General features: G+C 40.1%; 1 protein-coding gene across 4 annotated transcripts in view; it reads left to right on the top strand.

Moving 5' to 3' along the window:
- kcnq1.2 (potassium voltage-gated channel, KQT-like subfamily, member 1.2) overlaps window positions 1–24,300 on the top strand; it is a 181,163-nt gene that overhangs the window by 20,403 nt on the left and 136,460 nt on the right. For 2 of the 4 annotated variants that reach the window (XM_026175314.1, XM_026175318.1), the window contains exons 4-15: window positions 2,653–2,743; window positions 7,296–7,422; window positions 7,605–7,683; window positions 7,770–7,866; window positions 10,570–10,710; window positions 12,879–12,989; window positions 13,304–13,399; window positions 14,532–14,654; window positions 16,353–16,518; window positions 19,924–19,950; window positions 21,505–21,558; window positions 22,150–22,267. In XM_026175314.1, coding sequence (XP_026031099.1) covers window positions 2,653–2,743; window positions 7,296–7,422; window positions 7,605–7,683; window positions 7,770–7,866; window positions 10,570–10,710; window positions 12,879–12,989; window positions 13,304–13,399; window positions 14,532–14,654; window positions 16,353–16,518; window positions 19,924–19,950; window positions 21,505–21,558; window positions 22,150–22,267 — 1,230 coding nt within the window. Of the gene's footprint in view, window positions 1–2,652; window positions 2,744–7,295; window positions 7,423–7,604; window positions 7,684–7,769; window positions 7,867–10,569; window positions 10,711–12,878; window positions 12,990–13,303; window positions 13,400–14,531; window positions 14,655–16,352; window positions 16,519–19,923; window positions 19,951–21,504; window positions 21,559–22,149; window positions 22,268–23,441; window positions 23,699–24,300 lie in introns of those variants that run through there. The other 2 variants (XM_026175317.1, XM_026175315.1) reach the window with 2 other exon arrangements.

The raw sequence follows: 24,300 nt of genomic DNA, 5'->3' as shown, positions 1-24,300 counted from the left end.
TTGTGGTCTAAGTGTAACGGGGAATCCTCGTTTACGAGTTGCCCCTTCATCACCCTTTACATTAATGTAATTCTAAGATGTGTCATAATGTGTCAAGTGTTGAGCGCGATCTTTGAAGAAGAGAACACCTTCAAAACAATGTCACAAGGTGTGGCTCCCATGAGGGAGGATTTTTGCTCAGATGGGGGAAGAAAAAATAGATTTGCAGTATAGGGACCTTAGTAAAGTATATACTGCCTTATACTATGTACTGCTGTATATATGGTGCATTTAGATGATTAAAATAACCCTTCCAGCATATGGCGTGTAATCCAGATTGTGGTGCACAAAATCTTAATGCAACCACACACCGCTTAGAAGTGTGTGTTTTTAAGTGAATTTTATGATAAACATTAATAGAGTGTAATGGAAAAGCTCTTATATGTATCAAGGATTATTTCTGGCTGGTAAAAATTCAAACAACCAGCCACACTTTCGGTGCTGGAGGTTCAGTAAAGAAAATGCAAAAATAATTTTCTGAATGTAATAAATTAATATGTAAATAAATGGGTGAGGAGGTTAAAGGAGGAAATTTTTAGTAACTATAAATTTAGTAAAGACGAGACCCTGCCCCAAGTGGAGGAGTTGAAGTATCTCGGAGTCTTGTTCACGAGTGATGGGAGCCGGAGATCACCAGACGGATTGGTGCAGCTGCAGTGATGCGGACGCTGTACCGGTCTGTCGTGGTGAAGAGAGAGCTGAGTGTAAAAGCGAAGCTCTCAATTTACCGGTCGACGTATGCCCCTACCCTCACCTATGGCCACGAGCTGTGGGTAGTGACCGAAAGAACGAGATCGCGAATACAAGCGGGGGAAATGAGCTTCCTCCGAAGGGTGGCTGGCCTCTCCCTTAGAGATTATATCTCTCGGCTAGCCTGGGAACGCCTTGGTGTTCCCCCGGATAAGCTGGAGGAGGTGGCTGGGGCGAGGGAGGTTTGGGCTTCTCTGCTTGGACTGCTGCCCCTGCAACCTGGGCCCAGATATGCGGAAGAAAATGGATGGATGGGCCTTTTAGTAGTAGTGTAAAATAAAAAAAACATATTCAAATGGCTTTGAGCGGTGTGTTTGAGGTCATTATTACTTTGTAGTGTTTTAAAGAGTTAAAAACAACAAGTGGTTCATTGAAAAATATTTTTCCATTAATGAGCAAGACTTTTTTTGTTTTTGTTTTGTTTCATTGTATTCCATATTCATTCCCCTTACCTCTGCTTTTTATTCATTACATTTTTTGTCATCTCTCTCTGCTACCCTCTCTCCTCACTCCTGTGGCCTATGGATTGCCTCTCGCTGAGCCTACTTTAGCCAGAGATCTCCTGCTAAACAGGGACCACTTCTTCTCTGCTTTTACCAAGTGCATGTTTGAGTTCTCATTCTAATATTGTAAGGTCTTTCCATCATATTGTAAAGCACCTTGAGATGACTTTTGATATGAGCTGTATAAATAATATTGACCTGATTAGAGGAGAAATCCAGACTTTTATGTGGCTCTTTTACTTTTATTATCCATAAAATGTCACTGAAATGTTGCTCAGTCAAATAAACCAAATTGAATGTGCCAACTTGGGCTTTGTGACGATTTGAAGAAGGGAACTGTTTACTTTTTTTCTGACGAAGATAAAAATCTGCAGGTGAATTGCTCATTGAAATGCTAATCACGAGTTGCGACGCTACCGTTCCTCGCCCTGTTTGACTCCTTTGCTTTCTCCCTTCACTGTCACTTTAACCCCCATCCACCTTTCTCGTCCTCATTTAGTCGTGTGCCTGGTGGATGTTCAGCTCACAGGCCTGTATTTGTAGACGATGTATGTACACGGACAGATGGACTGTCTCGTCGGAATGTTTCACAGTTGCTAGGCAATGTGGAAACATCCTGTCAGCTGTTCATTTAAACAGAGTGACGAAAAACACCTTAAGTGCCTTAAACTTTGTACAGTAACTGGGTGCTGTACAACTTGTTTTGTAACAAAATGTATTTATTGATTGTTGCTATGAATCCATAGATGTCAAGGCAATATATGTAAGCATATTCAACATTTTTCTGACTGTGTTACAGTTCCCCTTTAGTCATAGTTTTAGATCCTGCTGTCATTTTTATATTTTATTCATAAAAACTTCAAAAATGTGTTATTTTCTACATTTTTACTTTGTAATTCTATCAAATGTTTGCATGCTTTGCATTTTACTTCTGTACAACCAAATGGTAAAATGAACTGGTACTTATAGAGTGCTTTTGTAATCTAACTAAGCAATCATGGCACTTTTTACAAGCCTTATTCTCACGCACGCATTCGTCCAAGCACTTTTTCTGTACCTTAGCACTTTATCTAACGTTTGCACAAGCGCTCACATGATTGGTTGGTAGAGTGGTTGGCTGAATGCTAGATTACCCATTCCTTGTGAGCCACAGCCACCAAATGTGACCAAGTTCTTCAGTCGTGTATTTTTGAAATGCACTAGAAGAAAATGAAATGCAATGAGGAGAAATATATTCAGGTCAGAGTTATACAAAGCCTTAATATATTCACTGTGTTGTTTTACTGCATTGTAACACGATGCTTAGTGATATGTAGTGAGTGGTGGTAATGGACTGGATGTGCTGTGTCTCTCTCTGCAGCTTCGTCATGGTCCTGGTGTGTCTAATCTTCAGTGTGCTGTCCACGATAGAACAATATGCAGACTTTGCCACGGGTACCCTCTTCTGGATGGTGAGTAGTGATGCACCTAAACGAAACCTTTAGCAGTGTTCACCATCAAATGGAAGGCTTATGCCACAACAGCCCTAAAATAACAGTTATGGTAATTACCCAAATCATTTTTGTGATTGTGCAATGGTTCATCAGAAAAACCAGCAAAGCATGTCTGTAATTGTATAATAAATGAGCTGCAGGCTGTTAAATATCTTAGCAACAGATCCGAACCCAGCCCACGAGCACATAGGTGACTGCAGAGGAGAAATCCATACCTTACATTAACCCTCTTGTATACACATACATTATAGTGTTGATCTATAAAACATATTTAAAATATAAACTTGCATTTCTTTTCTTTATCTTTAGCTAGTGTTTGTATATATAATATCTGGCGAGTGGTGTAAAACAAGCAGTACCTTGAGTTGTCCACATGATGGCGATATAAGATTGTAGCTGTGAGAGATTTTAACCGCCATCTTATAGCTCAGTCTGCTATTACGGCACTTAGAAAGAATAATCACTTTCATTTATTGAAAATACCACGAAACACACTCATCATCTTGTACGGCGTTCATCTGAAAGCCCGTGCAGTAACATGTGTCTTTTGAACCTACAGTTAAGACACTTGTTATGTGGAATCATGTGGCTCCACAGAGACTGTATTTGTTGATACATGCTGGTGGATTGCCTTTTTTGTGGCTTATTAGGCTATTAAGGCTGCTAAGTGATGCAATAAATCGGGGGATTACAGCAGGTAGCGAAAATTATTGCTTCTGTTTGGAAACTCTACAAAGAGGCCGGATCATCTGTCTCCTTCTAGCACACTGAACATCGGCGCACACACAGCTACTGCATGCTCACACCCGGTTTGCACATATACAAAGGCTTCACAGATACACAACGCACCACCTCCTGGGTCCTGCTGCAGTCAGAGAACATAGTGGACACTATGTTCTATAAACTTTGAAGACTTACTATCACAGTTATTCATTTATTTTTATCAAGAAGAGACAGATTTTCTTTAAATCTGAGTCTCCCTGTCTCTCAGTCCTTCCCTTCATTCACCTTAAATTTTTTTTGTTTCAATCAAAAAGGAAAAATATATATCTATATTTTTTAAATCTTTTTTTTAAACCCTGTTTGTTTGTGCACCTGGTTGTGCGTTTGTGCATTTGTATGAGTGTATAATGGCTCAGTGCTAATACTGAGATAAGATAAAGCCTTATCTGTTTTCTGTGTGCTTGCATGTGGGTGCACGTGCCAGTGTGTTTGAGGGCGGGTGTGGAGGCAAAGCTCCGACTGGTGTCACGGTGGCACGTACTGGTCGTAGTAACTATACTTAGAAAGTTCAAGGTTAGCTAACATCCGTGAATCACAAGCTGCTTATTCTGGATGGCAGAGGGGACATTAGTCCTTGAGGATATTTGGCCTTCAAAGCAGCTGCCAAAGTAAAGCTGACCAGGCTAAGCAGGAGGCACAGGGGAACGTACACGCTCGGTGATGTTAATGAGCTATTATTGGGCACCATCACTTCCAAATTCCCCCCACCTGACCAAAAACCTCCATGACGTCCCCAGTTTATGGTCAAAGAAAAAGAGGGCCCTCTGGGTCATGGCCTAAATGACATATTCAGGACATTTCTAAAGAATGCAATTGAGATTTAATGAGAGGTTTGGTAAACTAATACCGTATTTCCCGGACTACAAAGCGCACCTGAATATTAGCTGCAAAAGCTAAAATCAGGGGAAAATCCTGTTTTGTACATACATTAGCCGCACCTGACCAAAAGCCGCAGGTGTTTCAATGTTGACTTATCATATGTAAGAGAATATGCACAAAGGGAATTGTCAGGAAAGAGATGGCTGTTTGGAGACATCACTTTTATTAATATTTTGAAAAACAAGTTATGGGTACATATTTGCACATGTAGTACATAACAATAACCTACAGCACACCAGAAAAATAGATTCGGACTACCTTTTAGGCTCAGGTGCAGTGACACAGCTTTAACAAGAAGAAAAGTCAGTCATTCACCATCATCTTTCTCTTCTTCCTGCGCACTAAAACCACCAAAGTCCTCTTCTCCAGTGTCGGATACAAACAGGCTCAGGATGGCTTCGTCATCCACTCTCCGCTTCTCTCCTTCGTTGTCACTTTCAAAACCAAAGAAATCCTCATTGTCAGTGTCAGAGTCGAACACCCTCAGAAGGGCCGTGGCGGTGTCCTCCTCTCCATCATGCAGCAGTCCAGCCCTTCAAAATCCGTTGGTGATCGTGGATGTTTTCACACTTTTCCACGCTGTCAGAATCCACCGGTGGAGTTGGGCATAACTTGCTTTTTGGGCATAACTTGCAAGTTTATCGCCGCTCATCATCCACGACTCCCGCTGAATGCGTAGCGCTACTTTGAAGTTTGTTTTTCGCGCTACTTCGTACGGCACTACGTTGCCTGGCGGACGGACATGTGACTAACATACCACTCTTGAACCCCGATCCTTCCGCCAGGCAACGTAGTGCCGTACAACAGCGGAACAAACAAAACAAATCGTCTTACGATATCACAAAAATCATGGAAAATATATAAACTTTAAATGACACTTGTGGGAGCAGTGGCATCAATTATGCAACTGACGGCAACATGTTATTTGTAGACTGAAAGAACAAACTCAAGAGTAAATCGTTGACATGGTGTCATTTTGTCATGTGGTTATGGTTATTTCAATATTCATGAGCATAGTTTGCAAATTAGAAGAAATAAAAAATCCATTTGATATAATAAACTTATGTATGGCATGTAATAACTCAGAGAAAGCATTTTCAGTTTGAGCTGATGGGCCCACGAGTGTGTGTTGATATACATAAGCCTCTCGTGCAATGTGAGACGCAACGATGAAGCGATCTAATCACATTTTCATGTGATACTGTAATTCCCGAGTGGGTCTTTGAATGAGCTTCATCTTTGTCTGGCTTGATGAGATTATCGCTGCACCAATAGGCAGCTGTTTTCAGTAAACACATAGTTGCCAGTTTAGGATTCACGTACAAAATACCCCCAACATCTGGGTGACCTATTTTATGGCATTATTGTGACTAATCCCTTTAAATTTCCCAAATTCATGCGTACCTTTGACTTTCAGATTTTACCTAGCTGTCATAATTACTAAGCTCAATAAACTGGTATTCTGTAGGCTGTTTTGTGTTGGGTGTTAGGTATTATTAAATGACTGAATGAATGTTTAAGACTTGGTTTTCACGATGTCCTGCAACTACTAACTTTGTCGTCCAGCATACACAAATACAGCCTGATCTGCTGTAAAAACTACAAAGCACTGGGGGCATGGAATATAATCTGTTTCTGTCCTAACACAAACAAAAAACTCCTACAGCTTGCTGGAGAAAGTTCAGCTGAAATGGATGTAACAGGCAGACTGGTTAGAGACATCTGAATGCCTGCCCACGTCTCTGATTTGTTTGGTTTCACCGAATGAATGCAGCGAAAGCCAAAAGGTTATTCAGTCTGATTATCAGGCTATGTTATAGAGATTTGCTGGACCATTTCTCCCCGTCTCTGTCAATTATACCTCCTTAGCGGCTTCTTTCTTTGTCTTTAACTCAGTGACAAAAAATGTGCAATTCATGCGGATGAATGAGAAGCGCAGGATTCCCAGGGGCCGGACGACTCAGGCGTAAAAATGAAAGTTGTAAACATATTCGAGTGGCGATAATGAGTAAACAGATAATTTAGAGAAGCGAAAAAAGAAAGACAGAAAAGAGAAAAGGCTTTTGTTTAATATTAGAGCGACACTTCTTCAGCCGAGATAGAGTCTGGCGTGATTGACAGGTCATTGTTTTGAAGTCTTGTGGTGCTGGGTTATTGCAGCAGGGCTCATGGTATTAAGTTTCATACAAGGGGTGGTCAGGGAGCAGCCAGTTTAAGCAACTGAACTCAATGAATTGACCACCCACATCGCCCATAGGTCCTGACAGTAAGGTAGCTGAGTATTATGGATACTCGGTGGCCAGGAAAATGATCTCACGTCAGTTGAAGCCGATTCATCTATGACTCCACACTTGCGTGCATGTGTTACGAAACAAGTACACAATGACACAATGCAGATATGCAGGTGCACATGATTGCAACTAATGCTGAAGTTGTTATTTGGTGATTTTTTTTAAAGCTTTCTTACTTAGTGGTTTTTCATCCTGTGGCTTTAATCACTTAGCCATTGACCCTGCCTCATGTATGAGCTGTTATCAGCTGTGTTGTCAACCTCCATCTTTACTCCTGGGTGGCCTCATTTGGTCCTTCTAGACCACCTCTGTGTCTCTCTTCTTCTGTCTCATGCACCTGTCATTACCCACTCATATCAATGCTGTAAATCTTGGTGATTGATTAAAATAGCTTTAATGCTTTTAAATTAGTGGCAATGCATAGCAAAGCATCAGTGATTTAAAAAAACAAAAAGATAACGTATCTACTTCCACATCCTGCATGTGTTTCAAACTTATAGTCTACGTACCAATGGATTAACATAACCCTGAATCCGTGTTTGCATTGTTCTCCGCAGGAGATTGTGTTGGTGCTGTTCTTTGGCACGGAGTATGTGGTCCGGCTGTGGTCGGCAGGCTGCCGCAGCAAATATGCAGGCATCAAAGGACGCCTCCGCTTTATCAGGAAACCCATATCAATCATAGGTGCACCTGGCTTTTTCCTTTGTTCTCATTTAATACAACACATGCCATAAAGTATATTTGTAGATGAACATCTCAGATAATTCCAGCAAGACTTCACTTTTGTATCAAACTGAAAATAATTGTAGCCCTTATTTGGTTGGGGTTTTTTTTTTCTCCTTCTTTTTTATGTGTCTTTCTCACAGATTTAATAGTGGTCATCGCCTCAATCATTGTGCTTGGTGTGGGGTCAAACGGCCAAGTGTTCGCAACATCTGCCATCAGGTAGAGCAGTGATTTTCTTCTGCATTTTAACATGTGCTCATAGCTATAGTGGGATGAAACAGCTGAGATGATGTTGTGTGTTGCAGAGGCATCCGTTTTCTCCAAATCCTGCGTATGCTGCATGTGGACCGTCAGGGAGGAACGTGGAGGCTGCTGGGGTCTGTAGTCTTTATTCATCGACAGGTAAGATAAGAAGAATCCAGCTAAATATATTAGCTCCACAAATCTGCCTGTATGTTATTATTTATTCATTTTAATTGTAATTGTTTAGAATCACTTTAACACATAACGGCCGAAGAACAGAAGATATAACAGTAAATGCATAGGCCTTAAATGTACTTCTACAAAGCAACAGACACGCTAGTTGACGTAGTCACAGTAACATTTACTGCTTATGACAAAAAGTCCAATGCACAGAGGTGCATAAAACAATCAGAGTAAACCTGGCTTTATAAGGAGAAGAACAGAAGTTGTCAAGGTTGGCTGTGCTCTCTTTTTTTCATTCTGCTACACTTGTTTTAGTTCTTTCTCAGGCCGATACACAATGAAGTCAGATGATGTAATGTTCTCTTCTTAATCCTTCAAGTACACCAAGTTCCTAGGTTGTGGTCAAACCTGACGTTCATACCTCTTTGATGCATAAGAGGAGAAGGGCTTATCGGTGAGGATTGTGTGCAGAGAATCATAAAAATACATTTAAGATGTAGCCAAACTGAGCCTAATGTGATTTGGTGCCATCTCCCTGTTGTCAGATGATCGCCTTATTGAATGATATGCTCTGTTTAGTGGAAACACTTTGTAATGTGAAAAAGCTGATAGGATCTATGCTCAGACTGCTATCTCTGATTTTTGCACTTCATTTAATCATATTTATGAATTTATTTACCATTGTTTTTTTAGGGGATAGGTTTAAGCTCAAAAAGCTATGGCAAAAACCAGGTACATTTAAATGATCATTTTTGTACATCAAGTACAGATCAGGTTCAGTCCTGTATAGTCACAGGCAACAGTTCCTGGTGAGTTAATTTAAGGTCGTTCGCTGAGCTGAGCACGTATATATAGCCCAGTATAGGTTGTGCTATGGCATGGTACTTGATGGGCTGACTTTTATTAAAAAAAAAAAAAGCCAAGCTGACAGTTGCAAAAGAAATTAGTACATTTTCCATTAGTCATTATCCAGTCATATTTGAAGGAAAACCATAGCAGTGACGTTTAGACCTGCTGAAAACCAAATACAGTCCCGATCAAAAGTTTAAGAACACTTGAAAGTGCAAAAAAATCACATTTTGCTTGGTTAGATCTTAACAAGGTTTCAAGTAGAGCTTCAACATGCAACAAGAAGAAAAAAGAGTGAGACAAAATGTTATTTTGAGCGCGCATTTTATTGAAAACAATGCTTAAATTGAAACAGGCGGTTTTACAGCTGATCAAAAGTTTAGGACCACACCTCCAGAAAGACCTGTACACCCCCTGAAACAGAAATCAAAATTCCAAACATGAACTTGTATATTGACATGGAAATTGTAACTATATAAGTAAAAATATAGCATTCTAACTATTATTTTTTTCTTATACAAAATTCAATCAAGATGAGATAAATTACAAATATCGACTCACTAAAATAATTTTAGCAGGAATAAAACTTAATAAAAGTGAACACCAACATATGCAATTTAAGTTTAATAAAAACTGCTGTAAGATCACAAACAAACAGAATCACATATTCTAGTATTTCTAGTCTGAAGATGTCTATAAATGGGTTAAATTGCTCAGTGGATGATTTATGAGTTTGTGTCAAAATTCGATATAAAATTCATTACTCTTACTATATATAATAGGTCTTTTCTTTTAGAATTAGCACAAATACACTACATGCATCTGGTGCATGTGTAAAAATCGACTTGCCATCACTTGCTAGTTTAAGGTGAACAAGGCATATGATCGCATATGATGCCACCATTTTTTGCCATACATTTCCCTAGTTTCTAGAAATCCAACACAAACAAAACATGTATCTCAACATTTAGAGAAACTTTTGAATAATGTCACCATCTGTCACATAACCTGATCTTTGGTGATTAATGAGAAGTCCATGTGGTTCTACAACTTCACAATGACTCACAGGGAGGTCAATTTTGATGTTTATTTAAGTCACAAGTTGCTCCTTGGCCAATAAAAGGTTAACTAATACCCCATACATTGTTTGTCATATGTGGTGACTTGGAAGCCTTTAAAATCTGTAACTAATGGGGACACACCTCCACTTCTGGCCGTTGCATAATAATTGAAACATGAATCGTATATATGTACAACTTACCACATATACTTGAGCCACCTATCATGACAGCTTAGTTTTAGGGAGGATTGAATTGAAGATTGTATTTGATCTCTTCAGAGAATGAGGTGCACTATGTACATGATCCACTCTATTATTTCTTTAGCGAAGCCTGTGAGCAGAAAATGGCAATTCCAGTTTGTGCAGAAATTCTCTCATCTCATAGTGAGACGTGAAACTGATCTCTTTATGTATGCCGAAAAGACCCAAAAACTCATTTGGGGTAAACTAGCCTGACATGTTTAGGCTGACTTGCTTATGTCGGCCAGCAGCAGTTCTGTGACTCACTGGTCATTGTGAAACACTGATGTCTTTTGAAAGTGACGGAGCCAGATCGTTAGAATACATTTAATGTGATGCCGTAAAAAAAGCATATCTTAAACCTTTTTGCAGCCCAGAATTTAGCTTTGACACTCACAAGGATCTCCAGCTATATGTGGAGTCAAAACCTGCCTCGAGGCACAATCAGAGTCGAGTTCTGGATACCATGGTAAGTCTTCCATATTAGATTTTCATAGTCTGATCTTTGGTCAAATGTTGTTTTATTTCAGGAGCTGATTACCACCTTGTACATTGGCTTTTTGGGCCTGATCTTTTCCTCCTACTTTGTCTACCTGGCGGAGAAAGATGCTGTAGATGAGGAGGGCAAAACGGGCTTCTCCAGCTACGCCGATGCCCTCTGGTGGGGTGTGGTAAGGCAACTAAAAGAGAAGACAAATACTTTGTACAAAAGAAAGTCCCTCACTGATGCTGGGCATATATCCTTGTGCCCTTTTTAAAATATTGTTCAAAATGCATATATTAGTGGGATCCTTGAATGCCACATGAATTTGCAAATTTCGCTTGCAAATTTAAAAGGCTACAAAACATGCACGTCAAATGAGATTCTTCTCAATAAAGAGCTGAAACCAATTATCTGTACAATGCCCACTCGAGTCCTAGCTGGGAAACGGAGATGGCTGACCACCCTGGGTGGACTTATTATTTCTCCCCCTTGTGTTTTTATTCTCCTCATTGGATAGCATGCATGTGTTGCTGTAACACTTGACACAGAGACAGGTGTGTTTATGTTTTTCGTGCGTGGAGCTGGATTTGCCCATTCTCCTCTGTGTGGAGGCTCAGGTTTCCAGAGCAGTTAATTAAACATTTGAATTGAAAGTGCAGAGTAATGAGAAACCTATGGCAGCCTTGTGCAGGGGATCAGTATGCCACAAAGAGACGGGTAATAAACCATTCACCTCTGGGATCTTTGACTCAAAGAACTTTTAGAGCACCAACATAAAGTGTCAGTTCCCTTAATTAAAACTTTAATTGCGGGATTGCTACCTTTATGTAACGAGGGTTAGAGCGGTCACGCCGCTTCTAACTGCTTCGTGGAAGCGGTTATTTGTGTTGCTTTGTTCACAATGCAAAAAAAGGAGAAAAGAAAAGAATTGCGCTCGAGGATTTGCACCTTTTTTGTGTTCCCGAGACTGTAAACTCAAGTGTAACGATTTCTTTTCTCACCAGTTTAGTAAGCTTTTGCTCAGCTCTTGTGCATGCGTCTGCTGAAATGCGATTGCACTGATTGGAGCTAAGCTCTCGCTCTCACGGAGTATTCCTTCGCTTGGCATGATTTTCACATTCGGATGTGCAGGTGCACGGCGCAGCTGGAGGACAAGCCAACGCCATGATTCATATCCCCTTCTCTACCTCCCTCCCTCACCTTCTCTGTTCTTTGTCTTTTTTTTCAGTTGATGGTTAGGTAATGGGGCTTTTATTCAAAGAGCGACTTTGCCAATCTCACTGGCGATAAAAAGGCAAACTGGCATGTTTGTAGATACAGGAATGGTGCACATGTAGAAATAACTGGGTGTGATCACACATATAGAATGCACACAACCTTTCACGTAAGCCTATATGAGTGATAGGTCTGGGACCTTTTTGTAGGCACGATGTGGTTCTTGCCCCTAAACCCTACATACTGAATGAAATGGGTGTTTTTGAGCAGACCAGTCCACTCTGATGTCAGGAGGACATTGTTTAGTCATCGGATTTGTGGATGAGGGATTAAATCCCCCACCACTCCACTCACTCCCAACATACACCCACCCTCCCTTCCCACCTCTGCTCCTTCTTCTTTTTCTTTTTTCTTTGGCTCTCAAAGCTCTTTAAAGAATCTCACCTTACATCAGCCTCTTTGTATTAGTGCTCAGCGGCAGCTCACGCGCCGATACCCCGCAGGCACTCACAGTAAGCTAAAGTGTGTACTGAATGTGTCACAATTGGCTCTGCTTTCAGAATGGGTGTACATGCAAATGCAAGAGGTATTTGTTTTTCCTCCTCACCCTAGCAAATTCCTACACTCACTGGGGATTAGTGGTTGGGAATCTTATTCCCTTTGAGGAGCAAGAGCCTCAAATGCCCCAGCCATCGCTGACAGTGGTGGAGCAAATCCAGGTCGGCTGATGAACTTTTTCTTTATCGTCTAATTCCCCTTATAGACTGCAGGGGTAAAGCCTCGAGGGCTCCTCATTGACTGACATTTTCATTACACTGGCAGTTTATTAAAAAAAAAAGAGTGTGATCTTTAATGTTGAAATAGGAATTCAGTACAAATCTACAAAGAAAAACCCCCAAAGCTATTGAATTAAAAGCGTTGACAGTTATTCTTTAACCCTGACACCTCGAAACACTGTAATTACACTGCATAAGATGTGATATCATTTATTACACTCTTTGTTTCTTGCCTCATCTGTGAAGGGCTTTGGTCACTGTGTGATTTTTATTTTTATTTTTTTCTTAGAATAGAGCTATCATATGCAAGTGTACGTACACTTTATATATCATAAGAGGCACCTCATCCACTCTTTGTCTTTAGGTCACCGTCACCACAATCGGCTATGGAGACAAAATTCCTCAAACCTGGATAGGAAAGGCCATCGCCTCCTGCTTCAGTGTCTTCGCTATCTCCTTCTTCGCTCTACCTGCTGTAAATAAAGTTTTCAGTTTAATTCATATGAAATCCACGAGTTCAGCTTTAAGGAGATCATTTTTTTAATGTTTCATTTATACCAAACCTTATTACAACATGTTCGGATCAAGCTTGCTCTTTTTCAGTTTATTCACTCTTGTCTTTGATGTGTCATTGAAGACTATATACTGAGCAAACCTAATGATAAAAAATGTATTATTTATTCTGGGAGATTTTGTATATACTTTCCTTAATTCTACAGTAAAAGTTCACTTTTTCATATTCTTGCAGTCTGGACAGTAAAAAAGTAAAATGTATTTCTCTTTGATCAGGGTATCCTGGGTTCAGGTTTTGCCCTGAAAGTCCAACAGAAGCAGAGGCAGAAACACTTCAATAGACAGATCCCTGCTGCAGTTGCCCTTATCCAGGTAAATCCCGAACTCCCAGTGTTAGAAATGCATTTTTCATTGGTAAAAAACAAAAACAAACAAACACTGGAAAGCACTGAATGTATCAGTGTTTGTGCAGAATATTTGCAGGGTCTTTATCTTACGATATAAAGCGTCTTAAGGCGACTGTTGTTATGATGTCATGCTATACAAATAAAATTGAAACTGAATTGAGAATGTTTTGATTACGCTTCTAATAAATCAAGCTTTTCTTTAAGTTGCCTGGGCAACACGTATGCTGACAGGTTATTGCAGGAGCCTGGGTTTGATGCCACATCGGGTTGTTTCCTCCATGTGGTTTCTTTGTTCTCTTTCCCGCCTTTCCTGTTGTAAAAAGAAAAAGGATAAATGCCCCCAGAAGCAATTTTGAAATGATCATATGTTTTATGCTATAAAGCAAAAATTAATTTATATGATTAAAGAATGATAAAATAATCAGTACACATACTCAAGTTTTAATAATCAAATCATTACAAACTGGGTCAGATACAGTAATTTAGTGGAAGACAAATGTCCTCTGTGCCTGGCATAAATAGATGAAATTAAATATACACTCCTTTAAATTTAAGTCCTGATATCATTAATAAAAACAGCATAAAGGAAAGTAACATTGTTCAGTTAAAGCTTATTCACAATAGATGCCAGTTAGCTTCAGTCGAGGCCTTTGCTAGCACTGCAAAGGCCCGCTGGCCTGTCCAGGGTGGAACCTGCCCAACTGGCAGCTGTGGGATGAATCTCCACGAGCCTCTACAGCCAGATTTCTTAAACTGCACAGGACAACAGGCCAGTGGTGGCCTTGGATAAAACTTAGTGAGGCCAACATTACAAACACTAAAAAGTAAAGACTAAACATGTTACAAATAGTGACTGAAGTGACCTTTAAAAAAAAAAAGTGTACATTTATGCTGAATAGAATAAGGCAAGTATAGCTAATGAAGGATTTATAGCTGAGGTGTTCGCATAACCTTTAAATTAATTTCAGACCATATCATCATAACTATAATGGAGAGTTTTCCATCCACAGGCTGGGGTGTTTTAAATGTAATTCAGTTTTACAGAAATATTTCACTGACCAACGCGTCTGTGGTTTGTCCTGTATTGCCTTTCTTAGACACTGTGGAGGTGCTATGCAGCGGAGAAACCAAACGGCTCTGCAGCTACGTGGAAAATGTACGTCCTGACTCCAGAGGGCGTTGCTGCCGCAGAATCTGACAGAAGGAAACGGAACTTTTCGGTAATCGCTTACCTTTACTGAAGCCAAAGCTGTTGAATAGTTATGTAGATTTTTCCGTTGTGATTGATTTGCTTTTCTCAAAAGGCATTTAAGGCAAGCCTTTAAACGCTAAGCATGTCTTTGTGGGGGGAAAAGGTACCAGTCTTGTGATGTCCTGCTTTGAATCCAGCCTGACCTTTTCCCCCCGCATCTGAATCCTTTTCTTTCTTATCAATTGCGTATTGTGTCTCTTGACTTTGATCTATACAAAACAGGCTGCGAACCCCACCCTGAAAATATTGTGACGGTGTGTTTGATCATTCCCGTGTGGCGTTGTCTGACTTTGGAATTCTGATAAGAATTTTTAAAGTTTCTCAAAAATTAGATTTTTTTTTTTTGACATAACAATTTAACCCTTTGAACTCAAAATGCCAGCATATGGACTGTACTTGCTGACAGTGCAGTTGGAAAAAGCCGTTAGACTGCGATACCCTGATTTGCATACGTGTGGCCCACACTCCATTGTCTCCTTGTGTAGTTCACCTTCTGCAACAATATTAGCTATATTGCTCCAAAAGCCGTACAGAATAAAAGGGGAGGCCAAGTTCCCACAAACAAACACACACATGTAAGGACACAATGCGCACAAAACACAAATACACACAGACACACACACAACAGCCCCTTTTCCCCTTAAAGGCCTGACTCCACCAGGATGACTCGAGGCCTTTGTCTCTCCTGGACAAAGACTCAGTCAGTTGAGATGATGTCACCACCGCCTTTCTCGTGGGAGTAAACCTTTGTCTAGTAGAACAACAACAAAAAAATCTTTGTGTAGCATTGAACCCACATGCATTCGGGAGAATGAAGGCTTCTTCCGCTCTTTTCTGTTGCAGCATGTGACTTTCTTCTCTGTCTTTCCTCCCTCTCCCCTTTCTCTCTTTCGAGATCCCTGCTTTTTTTTCTCCATCTCCCTGTTGAGCACATTTTATTTTGCTCTTTTCCTTTTTCATCCCGGCTCGTCCTGTCTCCTCTCTCTGAGAATTTTTACCTTTCTGTTTTTTGTTGTTGTTTTTTCGCTTCCTTGCTAACAGTTTTTTCCCCTCTCACTCTCCTTCCCGTGTCCGTTACTTTAGATTTCTATATCTCAACCCTGCTGTTAGCTGCACATTCTCTTTACGGTTTGTCTTTTTTTCTCTTTAGTCTTTCAACACCCAACAAAGCTTCCCGCTCTCCTAATGACTGCTTCAAACATTTGGATTCAACTGTTGGCTACTTGGGAAATGCCAAATTCTGATGCACTGAGTCCAAATAATTTAGTTTGTATAAAAGGCCATGTCAATAATGTTGATGTGGGTCAGTTGGTCTGTGGAATGGACTTGGGCACCAATTAGGTTCTCACAAACTCACTGACTCACATAAAATATAGCTCTTCACTCAACTGTGATTAAACAGGTATCACTTATCTCGTTTGTACCCAAGAATCAGTACCCAAGAAGGAATTAATTAGGGCAATGATGCATAACAACAATGGCTTAAATATAAGGCTGTGTTGATGACATTATTTCCGTGGCATTATTTTGGTCCATTGTCGAAAAAGCATTTCAGCATACAGCGTGAACCACATGTCAAAACTGTTGCAATTCTTTAAATACTTTTTAGAAATGCAGTTACCATTGTTTCTTTCTCATTTCCTGCTTGTTCTCTTCTGTCCGTCAGAAAAAGTTGAACAAGAGGAGAACGAAGTGCCGAGGAAATGGTTCTATGGGTGGTGGTTCAGAGAGAGCTGTGTCGATCCCCCAGATCACCTATGATCACATTGATGACTCTGAGGAGAAGAAGGATGTCTCGTTTTTCCGTGAAGAGCCAAGGGGAACTGTGGAAGGTAATATACTTAGAGGACCACGTGTCTTGTGTTACTGTAATGTGCACTGACAAATTTAATTCATTTCAAATAGACATCACGGGTTATTGTCACTCCCTAATTTTTGATGTGTTAAATTTGATCTTCACTCTGTGCAGCAAGGTTTTTCTAAGAAAAATGGCTAACCTCTGTAAAATGCCTTTCTTCCAAGAAATCGGTCTAAAATCTGTGAGCTAGCCAAGATAACACGTGAAGACTCAGCGCCTCGTTTTGATTACTCTTTGATCAGACTGTCTCAGTTTTGGATCTCTTAACAGGGGAATTTTTGTTTTAAGCCTAACACCTCAGACTGCTGTTCTGAGAAGGTGTTTAGAAGAATTGCATTTAATATCTTGTGAAGCCATATTTGCTCCGCAGCCAACTTGGAATAAAGTTGAGTCATGCAGAGAACATTTGATAATGTGGATAAATACAATAATAAAGCTCTCCTTAATGCAATTTTGTTTGATGAAATGATGCGTGCTGAGAATTGCAAAGTGATTTCAGGACTTTCAAGTGGCCAAAATAACACCATGAAGACTGTTATTATTTATGATACTTATGGTAGTTTAGAGCTATTAACTGTTGGAATGGTCCAGCTTATTTTGAATAGCTGTGATAATAAATATTGTAAATAAAATGTTGCATGCAAATGAATGCAATCTGATATTGCCATGTTGCTGTTGCTCCTATGCTATCATAATGATGTTAATTCAGGGTCAGCATTACAACTAGCCAGTGATGTTGTCTGAGCGTTTAGATAACATTTAATTAACAGGTAGCCAAGAAGTTATCTAATGCTTTTATAAACAAGAAAACTAATATGAGTAACCTAAATTTCACCAACAGCAAACATAACTTGATAATATATTTATTATATTGTATAAATTAATAAATAAAACACTTAAAATGTTTACTATTTCTTCCAGAAATTAGACTTACTGGCTGGCCACAAAATTATATCACAACAATGTGATTGCTCCATTTCAATTCTGACCCTGGACCAACATTTTCATGAAGATGCAGGAACATGATGCAGGAAGACTCTACTAGCCTTAAGGTTTATGTTTATCTTAACGCTAGTAGAGTTGCCATAAAAGTAATGCACATCATGAGGACTGACTGCCGCTCAGCAGTCGTTCCTCATGATGTGCATTGCTTTTATGGCAGCATTTGTGGCCAGCTAGTAAGTAATTGCACTCTGCACGAGAAAAGAACATGTTAAATAATGTTAAATCATAACAGTCATCTCATTGTTCATAATTGTGAAGTTTTGTATTGGTAGTGCTAAAAAGTAGTGGTCATCATCATCATCATATTGTGTCTTCTAGAGCCTGTTGCTTCCAAAAGATAACAACTTGGTGCTCTCAGTTCATAAACCAAATTTCAAAATTTCATTAGGGATTATTAAATTATTCTGATTCTGATAAACTGTGACCGTTAGCTAGTTAGCGACCTAACATGTGGGTGGTTTATGCCAGGCCTGTTGTGCTTTAAAAAAAAAATCTTTATGTTGTGGTGACTTGAACAAAATTCTATCGCCAATACAAATTTTAAATTTATACAACATACGTTTAGCGTGCCGTGAAACAAACTCAAAAGGAGAACGTAACATTGCATTCGCAGGGAAGAAGCTCGAAACAGTTTGGATTTATCGTAAATCTTTAAAAAAACAAAACAAAAAACCCCAAACAAAACATCTAGATGCTAACAATCACTGAATATGTAACAGTTTTTGTGTAAAGTTTCGTTTAGATTTGCCTAACCGTCAAGGAGGAGATAGAGTAGATGCGTGAATATATAGATACCTGTATATGTGCTACAATCATTATAGAAGGAGGTTTATCTGAGCAGCACTAGTTCCTTTTTTTCACATAGTAAACAGGGGCTCTATCCTGATCCCTTTAGAGCCAAGATGGCTGCCAGGTGTAAGCCATATGGAAGCCATTACAGCTTCAGTGGTGATTAGAGGTCATGGTTACAAGCTCTTTACTGCTTCACTTGTCCCCCGCGCTGGCCACAGAAATTCACAGTGGGCTTAAATGGAAAAATCTTTAAAACGCCAGCTTGTCAGCAAGTTACAAGTGGGAATTTGTTGTAATGCCAGTTGCATTTTAGTAATTCCTTGGTCATACCAAAGCCATTATTATTCATTATTCACATAGTGAAAAATCTGGCCTGGCAGCACCCAGTTCATTGCAGCCCAGTTCATATCAATAGAGACGTCTACTTTAAATGCAGGTCTACAGACACAGTTTATGATTGATAATTAGTTAAAGAGAGAAGTGGTTTAGCTTCCTGTGTTAAAAGCCAACCCCACTAAATGAACTGACCCAGACGCCAGGTTAATAAATGCACTTTATGAGTTTTTCCTGTCAAAGCACGGAATCTTAAAAGGAGCTGGAGTGACATAAACTTGACATAAAGGCGAGACCATTGCTAGAAGAACAAACTGCACAGAGGAAAACATACGTAGTTGTCTGCTTAATTAGGTGGATCTCAGATAATGAAGGAAAACATATGGCTGCACGTATGTGGGGATTAAAAGCAACCAAATCAAAGTTGATATTAAACAAGTTATTTAAGAAATTCTGTTTAGCATCCATCCACATATTTACACATAGCCAAGCAGATTTACAGGCCAGTAAGCATTTAAATGTTTTGCATACTCTGTGTAAACAATAAATAATACTAAATAGATACACATGAAAGACTGCAAGACTATGGAGTGGAAAACGGAATTGGAACAAGTTATGGATGACATAAAACCATTGAAAGAAGCCGAAGTCTGCAGCCTGCTGTCACTAATTATAACGTCTGAGTTTAAGCAGCACGGCACTGTATGATCTCTGCTTCAGATCCACCCATAAAACAGACATCTGCAATGTCAACTGTCTAAACCAGGGCTGTTTTATTGTTTTAACCGACACTCTTTCAACTTGGCACCGGGCTGGATTTCTTAAAAATAATTTACCCGCAGTCATTCAGTAGTTGTTGCTAAGAAATGTCACCAATCACTGAGGCGTCTTGATGATCCTAAGTGAAAACAGTGTTGAAAGAACTGTGTATACACGCATTAACATTTACAGCACTGAAGAACTTAAATTATAAATTTATACTCATACTTTCTGGAAAGTTGGTCAATTTCACTTTGATGGTTTATTGCTGTTGCCGCTATGGGGGTATCTCTTCCCACAAGTGAAATGCTTAGCAGCAGGAACTAAATTTACAGGGTAACATTGCCTTCTAGTAATAATGCACATTTGCAGCTGTATCTGGCTTACTTTTAACACAAGTTACTCATTTTTCATGAAAGGAAAAGATGAAGGTGTGAAAAATAGTTGAAAACATAGTCAGATTGTGCATTTTCTTGTTTTTTTTTTATAGGAATCACCAGGATGCTCAGGCAATCAGGTGAGTATACCACCAGATCATTTCATCTCATATGTCATAATGTCTACAAAGTGCTTTAAGCAAGCTGGTTCAGTGGTTGATGCCACCATATCTGAAGTTTCCGTTGTGTAATCTTTTACATTACAGTGCTGAATTAAAAAAAAAAAGGTCACACTATGTTCATTATTTCTTTAGAAACCAACCAAAAAAAAACTGAGCACATGCAATAAATATCACTGCACTGTAACCAGTAGCACCTTTCACCGGCTAAATAGTGCTTTTTCTTCCACTCGCCTGTGTTAATCATTAGCTAGCCTGTCTATGTAATGTGGCCCAGACAGTATTTTAATTAGACTTGCTGGCTGGCTGAGCCTTTGTGCTCAGCTAGACCAAACCAGAGCCAAGCAGAGAGACTGGGCCCGTGTTGACCCGCCTGTTTTCTTTACTGGGTGCCCTGCCAACATCATGGGCGAGGAACGGGGCTGGACAGGGGCCTTGGGGACCGTGGGGACCCAGACTGGGACGCTGAAAAGCGGCAGGGAGGGAGCGGGGTTGTGGAGTTGATAAGCTACCATTGTGGAGCTCTAGTGGTTAGAACTAAACTGGTCATTGTTTGATTTAGTCAGTGTCCAGCTTATCGCTCCACTTATCTGTCTGGCCCCACCCGAGTCCCCGTCTGTGAGAATCTCTCTATGGATCGGCTGCACTTTTCACCCTGTTTCTATTGCAATCTAGTTTCTGCACTCCGCTCTCCCTTTCTCCTTTTCCTGTGGACCACGGCCTTCACCGAAAACATTCAGAATGACGGAGCAGATTAACCAGATTGTGAATAAACCCCTGTCTTGTTTTCATGGCCAATAAGCCCGTTAATGTCTTCTTCAGTGATGTGAAGTTGCTGTTAAAAGTGGCTCTGGGTAGAATCTATTCCTCTCACTTCTCTCCACTCCCTCTCTCTGGCTATCTCTGCTTCCACGTCGGACAATGTCAAACAAACTCGATGATGGAACACAAGAGAGGTTGAATGCCTTTTGCTTGAATTGGAATGGTCATTCTGTTCTTGGACGAAGATTTGCCTCTCCATTCTTTATCACAATAGAGGCTCGGTGGTTTGGAGGAGAGGCACGTCAAACTCTGCTGACAGCCTGACTGCAGGTCAAGACCCTGCTACACATGATGTTCTGTGCTGTTGTTTTTGCCTGCACCAGCAGCCAGCTGGCTAGACTGCTGAAACAGAGTACTGCAATTTCAGCTTCTCGTTATGTTGTTTCTCTTATACATTTTCTTTTCCTACTAGCTGGTCTGTGACAATTATTTCAAACAAATTGCAACATGTTTGATTGATTTATTGAACCTGTATTAATACTGTACACTCTCACAAAAAGTGTTTTTGCATCCTTTTCTAAAGTTCATTCAGAACTGCAACGCCTTTGCTGTACTGTAGCAAGTATGCTCTTGAAATGCCATTAAATGCATGATGAGTGTGTTTATTTCTTATATTCTCAAGTCTCATTTTTACCCCCTTTCTTCTGTTTTTCTCCCTTCCCCTTCTGGTTTAATAAATTTTCATGGCTTCAGGCCCTCCTCAACATTCTTGGTCATCTTTCACTCTGAGCTGTCCTGGCTCTCCAGGTACCTTTCAGTTTTTTCAGTTTTCTCACCCCTTCGTATCTCTGCCTTAAATCATCTCACAATGCTGTGCGTCTCATATTGTAATGAAATCTGACAATGAAATCTTACATCATACATTTTCCGATCAACCCACGAGGTACTTTTATTACTGTGTGACTGTGTGACGCATACTAGAACTCACAGACATCTTCACACTCTACAGCCACTCACAACTTTAAAACCTTTAAAAAAAAAACACCTTTTCACTCGACCCATTTAAAAACATCCCTTTTGTATTAGTTAACTGTATATAAAATTGTATCTGGAAATGTAGTTGCTGTCCTATCACACTCCCCTAACCCCTACCTGGTCATGGCAGATGGCTCCGCCCCTCCCTGAGCCTGGTTCTGCTGGAGGTTTCTTCCTGTTAAAAGGGAGTTTTTCCTTCCCACTGACACCAAGTGCTTGCTCATAGGTGGTTGTCTGATTCTTTTCTCTCTATTTTTCTGGATATAAAGCACCCTTGAGTCGTATTTTGTTGGATTTTGTACTATAGAAATAAAACTGAAATGAATTAAATTGAATTGAAATGTTATATTTCTGTCGTTGCAGTGAAGAGGAGTCCTAATAACAGCACGTCCATCGATATCTCCCGAGCCAACAGCTTAACCGATGAGCTAGACGACATGAGCGAGGATATTCCACTGCCTGTGGTAACTGACAAAACTCAGTAAGTCCCAGAGAGCTTCGCCTCCTTCTTTTCTTAAGGCCCCATTTTCTTCTCATCCATCACCCAGCTCTGACCTTTATTCACTGATCTATATTATACTGATTTTCCTACTGGTCATTCAGCTGAAAGGCCTTTTGTCAAAACAGAGAGCCCCTCTAGCTGCTTTCTAAATGTATTTGTTTTTTCCCAACTCCCTTGAGGGTTAAAGAGACTCAACGGCCATATCAGGTACGTAGTGGTGTAAAGAGGATTATCCCTTTAGTCTTGTGAGAAATGTCAAAGAGATCCTTCTCAGCTGATTACATAACACGTTATGGAGCAGCCGGCTTGTCGTCACATGCCCTCAGCAGAAGAGAATTCACTGATGTTGTTTGCTGGTCCAATGTGTGTTCAAGTGTTCAAAAGCGGGAAGGTTTTGCACAGATATATCAGTAGGGTGTGTTCTAAATAAGTCTTAAATAAGTGAAGCATCATTACCTCCAGATTGGTGTTTACCTGCTGCATTGAGAAGTAATACAGAGTCCCTAAAGACTAAACTCTGGAGGCTGGAGGCTTAAAAGATTATGGGCGGTAAAAAGGTTGATTCCTACTTTAACCTCCTAGGACCCTGCGTCCACATATGTGGATATCACATTTTGGGTTATTTAGACCAAAATACTCAATTTTGCTCTACAAGGGCCTGATATCCGCTTACTAGGACATTATACTGCTACTGTTCTATTGAAAATTTAAACTAATATCCTCATATGTGGCTCTCATTTTTCTTAGAAACAAAAAATAGGTAAAAAACAAACAAATCTGGTAGTTCTTTGTTTTTACATTCGTCAGGTCCCAATCAGCCCAAATATCAAAGAGAAATTGAAAATGCATGCCGTGGAAGTGTTCGGGTCGTAGGAGGCTAAATATGTAGACAGGCCAAAGTGTGCATTTCTCAAAGTGATCGCCAGCATTTTTTAATGCAGAATTAAGAGCTTGTGTACTGTAAACATGTAGTAATTTTAATTGTACTGCACTGAGGCACTTGTATGGTTTTGTCCTTGGAGTGAAAACCCCCCCAGCTTCAAGTGTCTTAGGGCGTTTTCACACCTACAGTTTATTAACTGTGGTCCAAATCAGTTGATGATTTGAGTTGTCGAGTTGTCGCGTCCTCCTGCTGTTTGGTTTCTTTTCACAGAGAAAACACCAAGTGAACCAAAATGTGACAATCTCACCATGCAAGAACTTTCATTGGGTGTTTTGGCCAACTAAAGTAAGTACAGGAAGAAGGTGCTGTGTTCTGCATCAAGTGGAAAATGTAGAGAATTTACTCCTGGCTACAGGAAGGCGATTGGCTCAGATTTTCACTGTACACCTGGTAGTTGGGTTGAAACTAAATCCCAATCTCAACATAAAGGAACTCTGGAGTTCATTTGGAACCGGACCGCCTCAAAAGGGTGTTGGCGAGGTTGCTTTGCTCCTTACACAAGTGCTGTTGCCCTTTTTACATCTGCACAAACAAACCACATCATGGTTGGAAAATGAAGTTCCATCTAATGAACTAAATACCTCAGATGTGAAAATGCTCTAAGTAAGGTGTTGGACAACCATGTGTCACAAGAACAGCTTCACTGACTGTTGGCAGTGATTTTCCAAGTCTCTGATTTGTAGTTTGAAGGTGTTGGTGGAGAGTGTTGTCATCCAGAATCTGCTGTTAAGTGTTCAAATTGGTTGAGATGGTGATGGGTTAGTGGTGTTATTGATATTCTGGAAGAAACCGGAATAAGTTCTGAATAGGCGTTCTTCAGTCTGCTATGGCTCTGCGAAACACATCCATCACTCACTGCCATATCTGGCTTGCCTGCTTTTTTTGTTCTCCTTTCTCTGCTCTCTGGAAACCTAAAAGCTTTGTGCACTTCTGTAGATGGAAACCATACAACAATATCCATCAAGTTCTAATTCGAGTTCAGCATATCTGAGACGTAATAAAATCCGCTTCACCCACAGTTGAAGCCAATTCTGGTTCTTAATTGAACTTTAACAAAACCAATTTCAAT

This window comes from Astatotilapia calliptera, chromosome 7 (assembly GCF_900246225.1).
Source record: "Astatotilapia calliptera chromosome 7, fAstCal1.2, whole genome shotgun sequence".
Lineage (NCBI taxonomy): Eukaryota > Metazoa > Chordata > Actinopteri > Cichliformes > Cichlidae > Astatotilapia > Astatotilapia calliptera.
The sequence above is the reverse complement of the archived record's forward strand: the minus strand, read 5'-3'. Positions and strand labels throughout refer to the sequence as shown.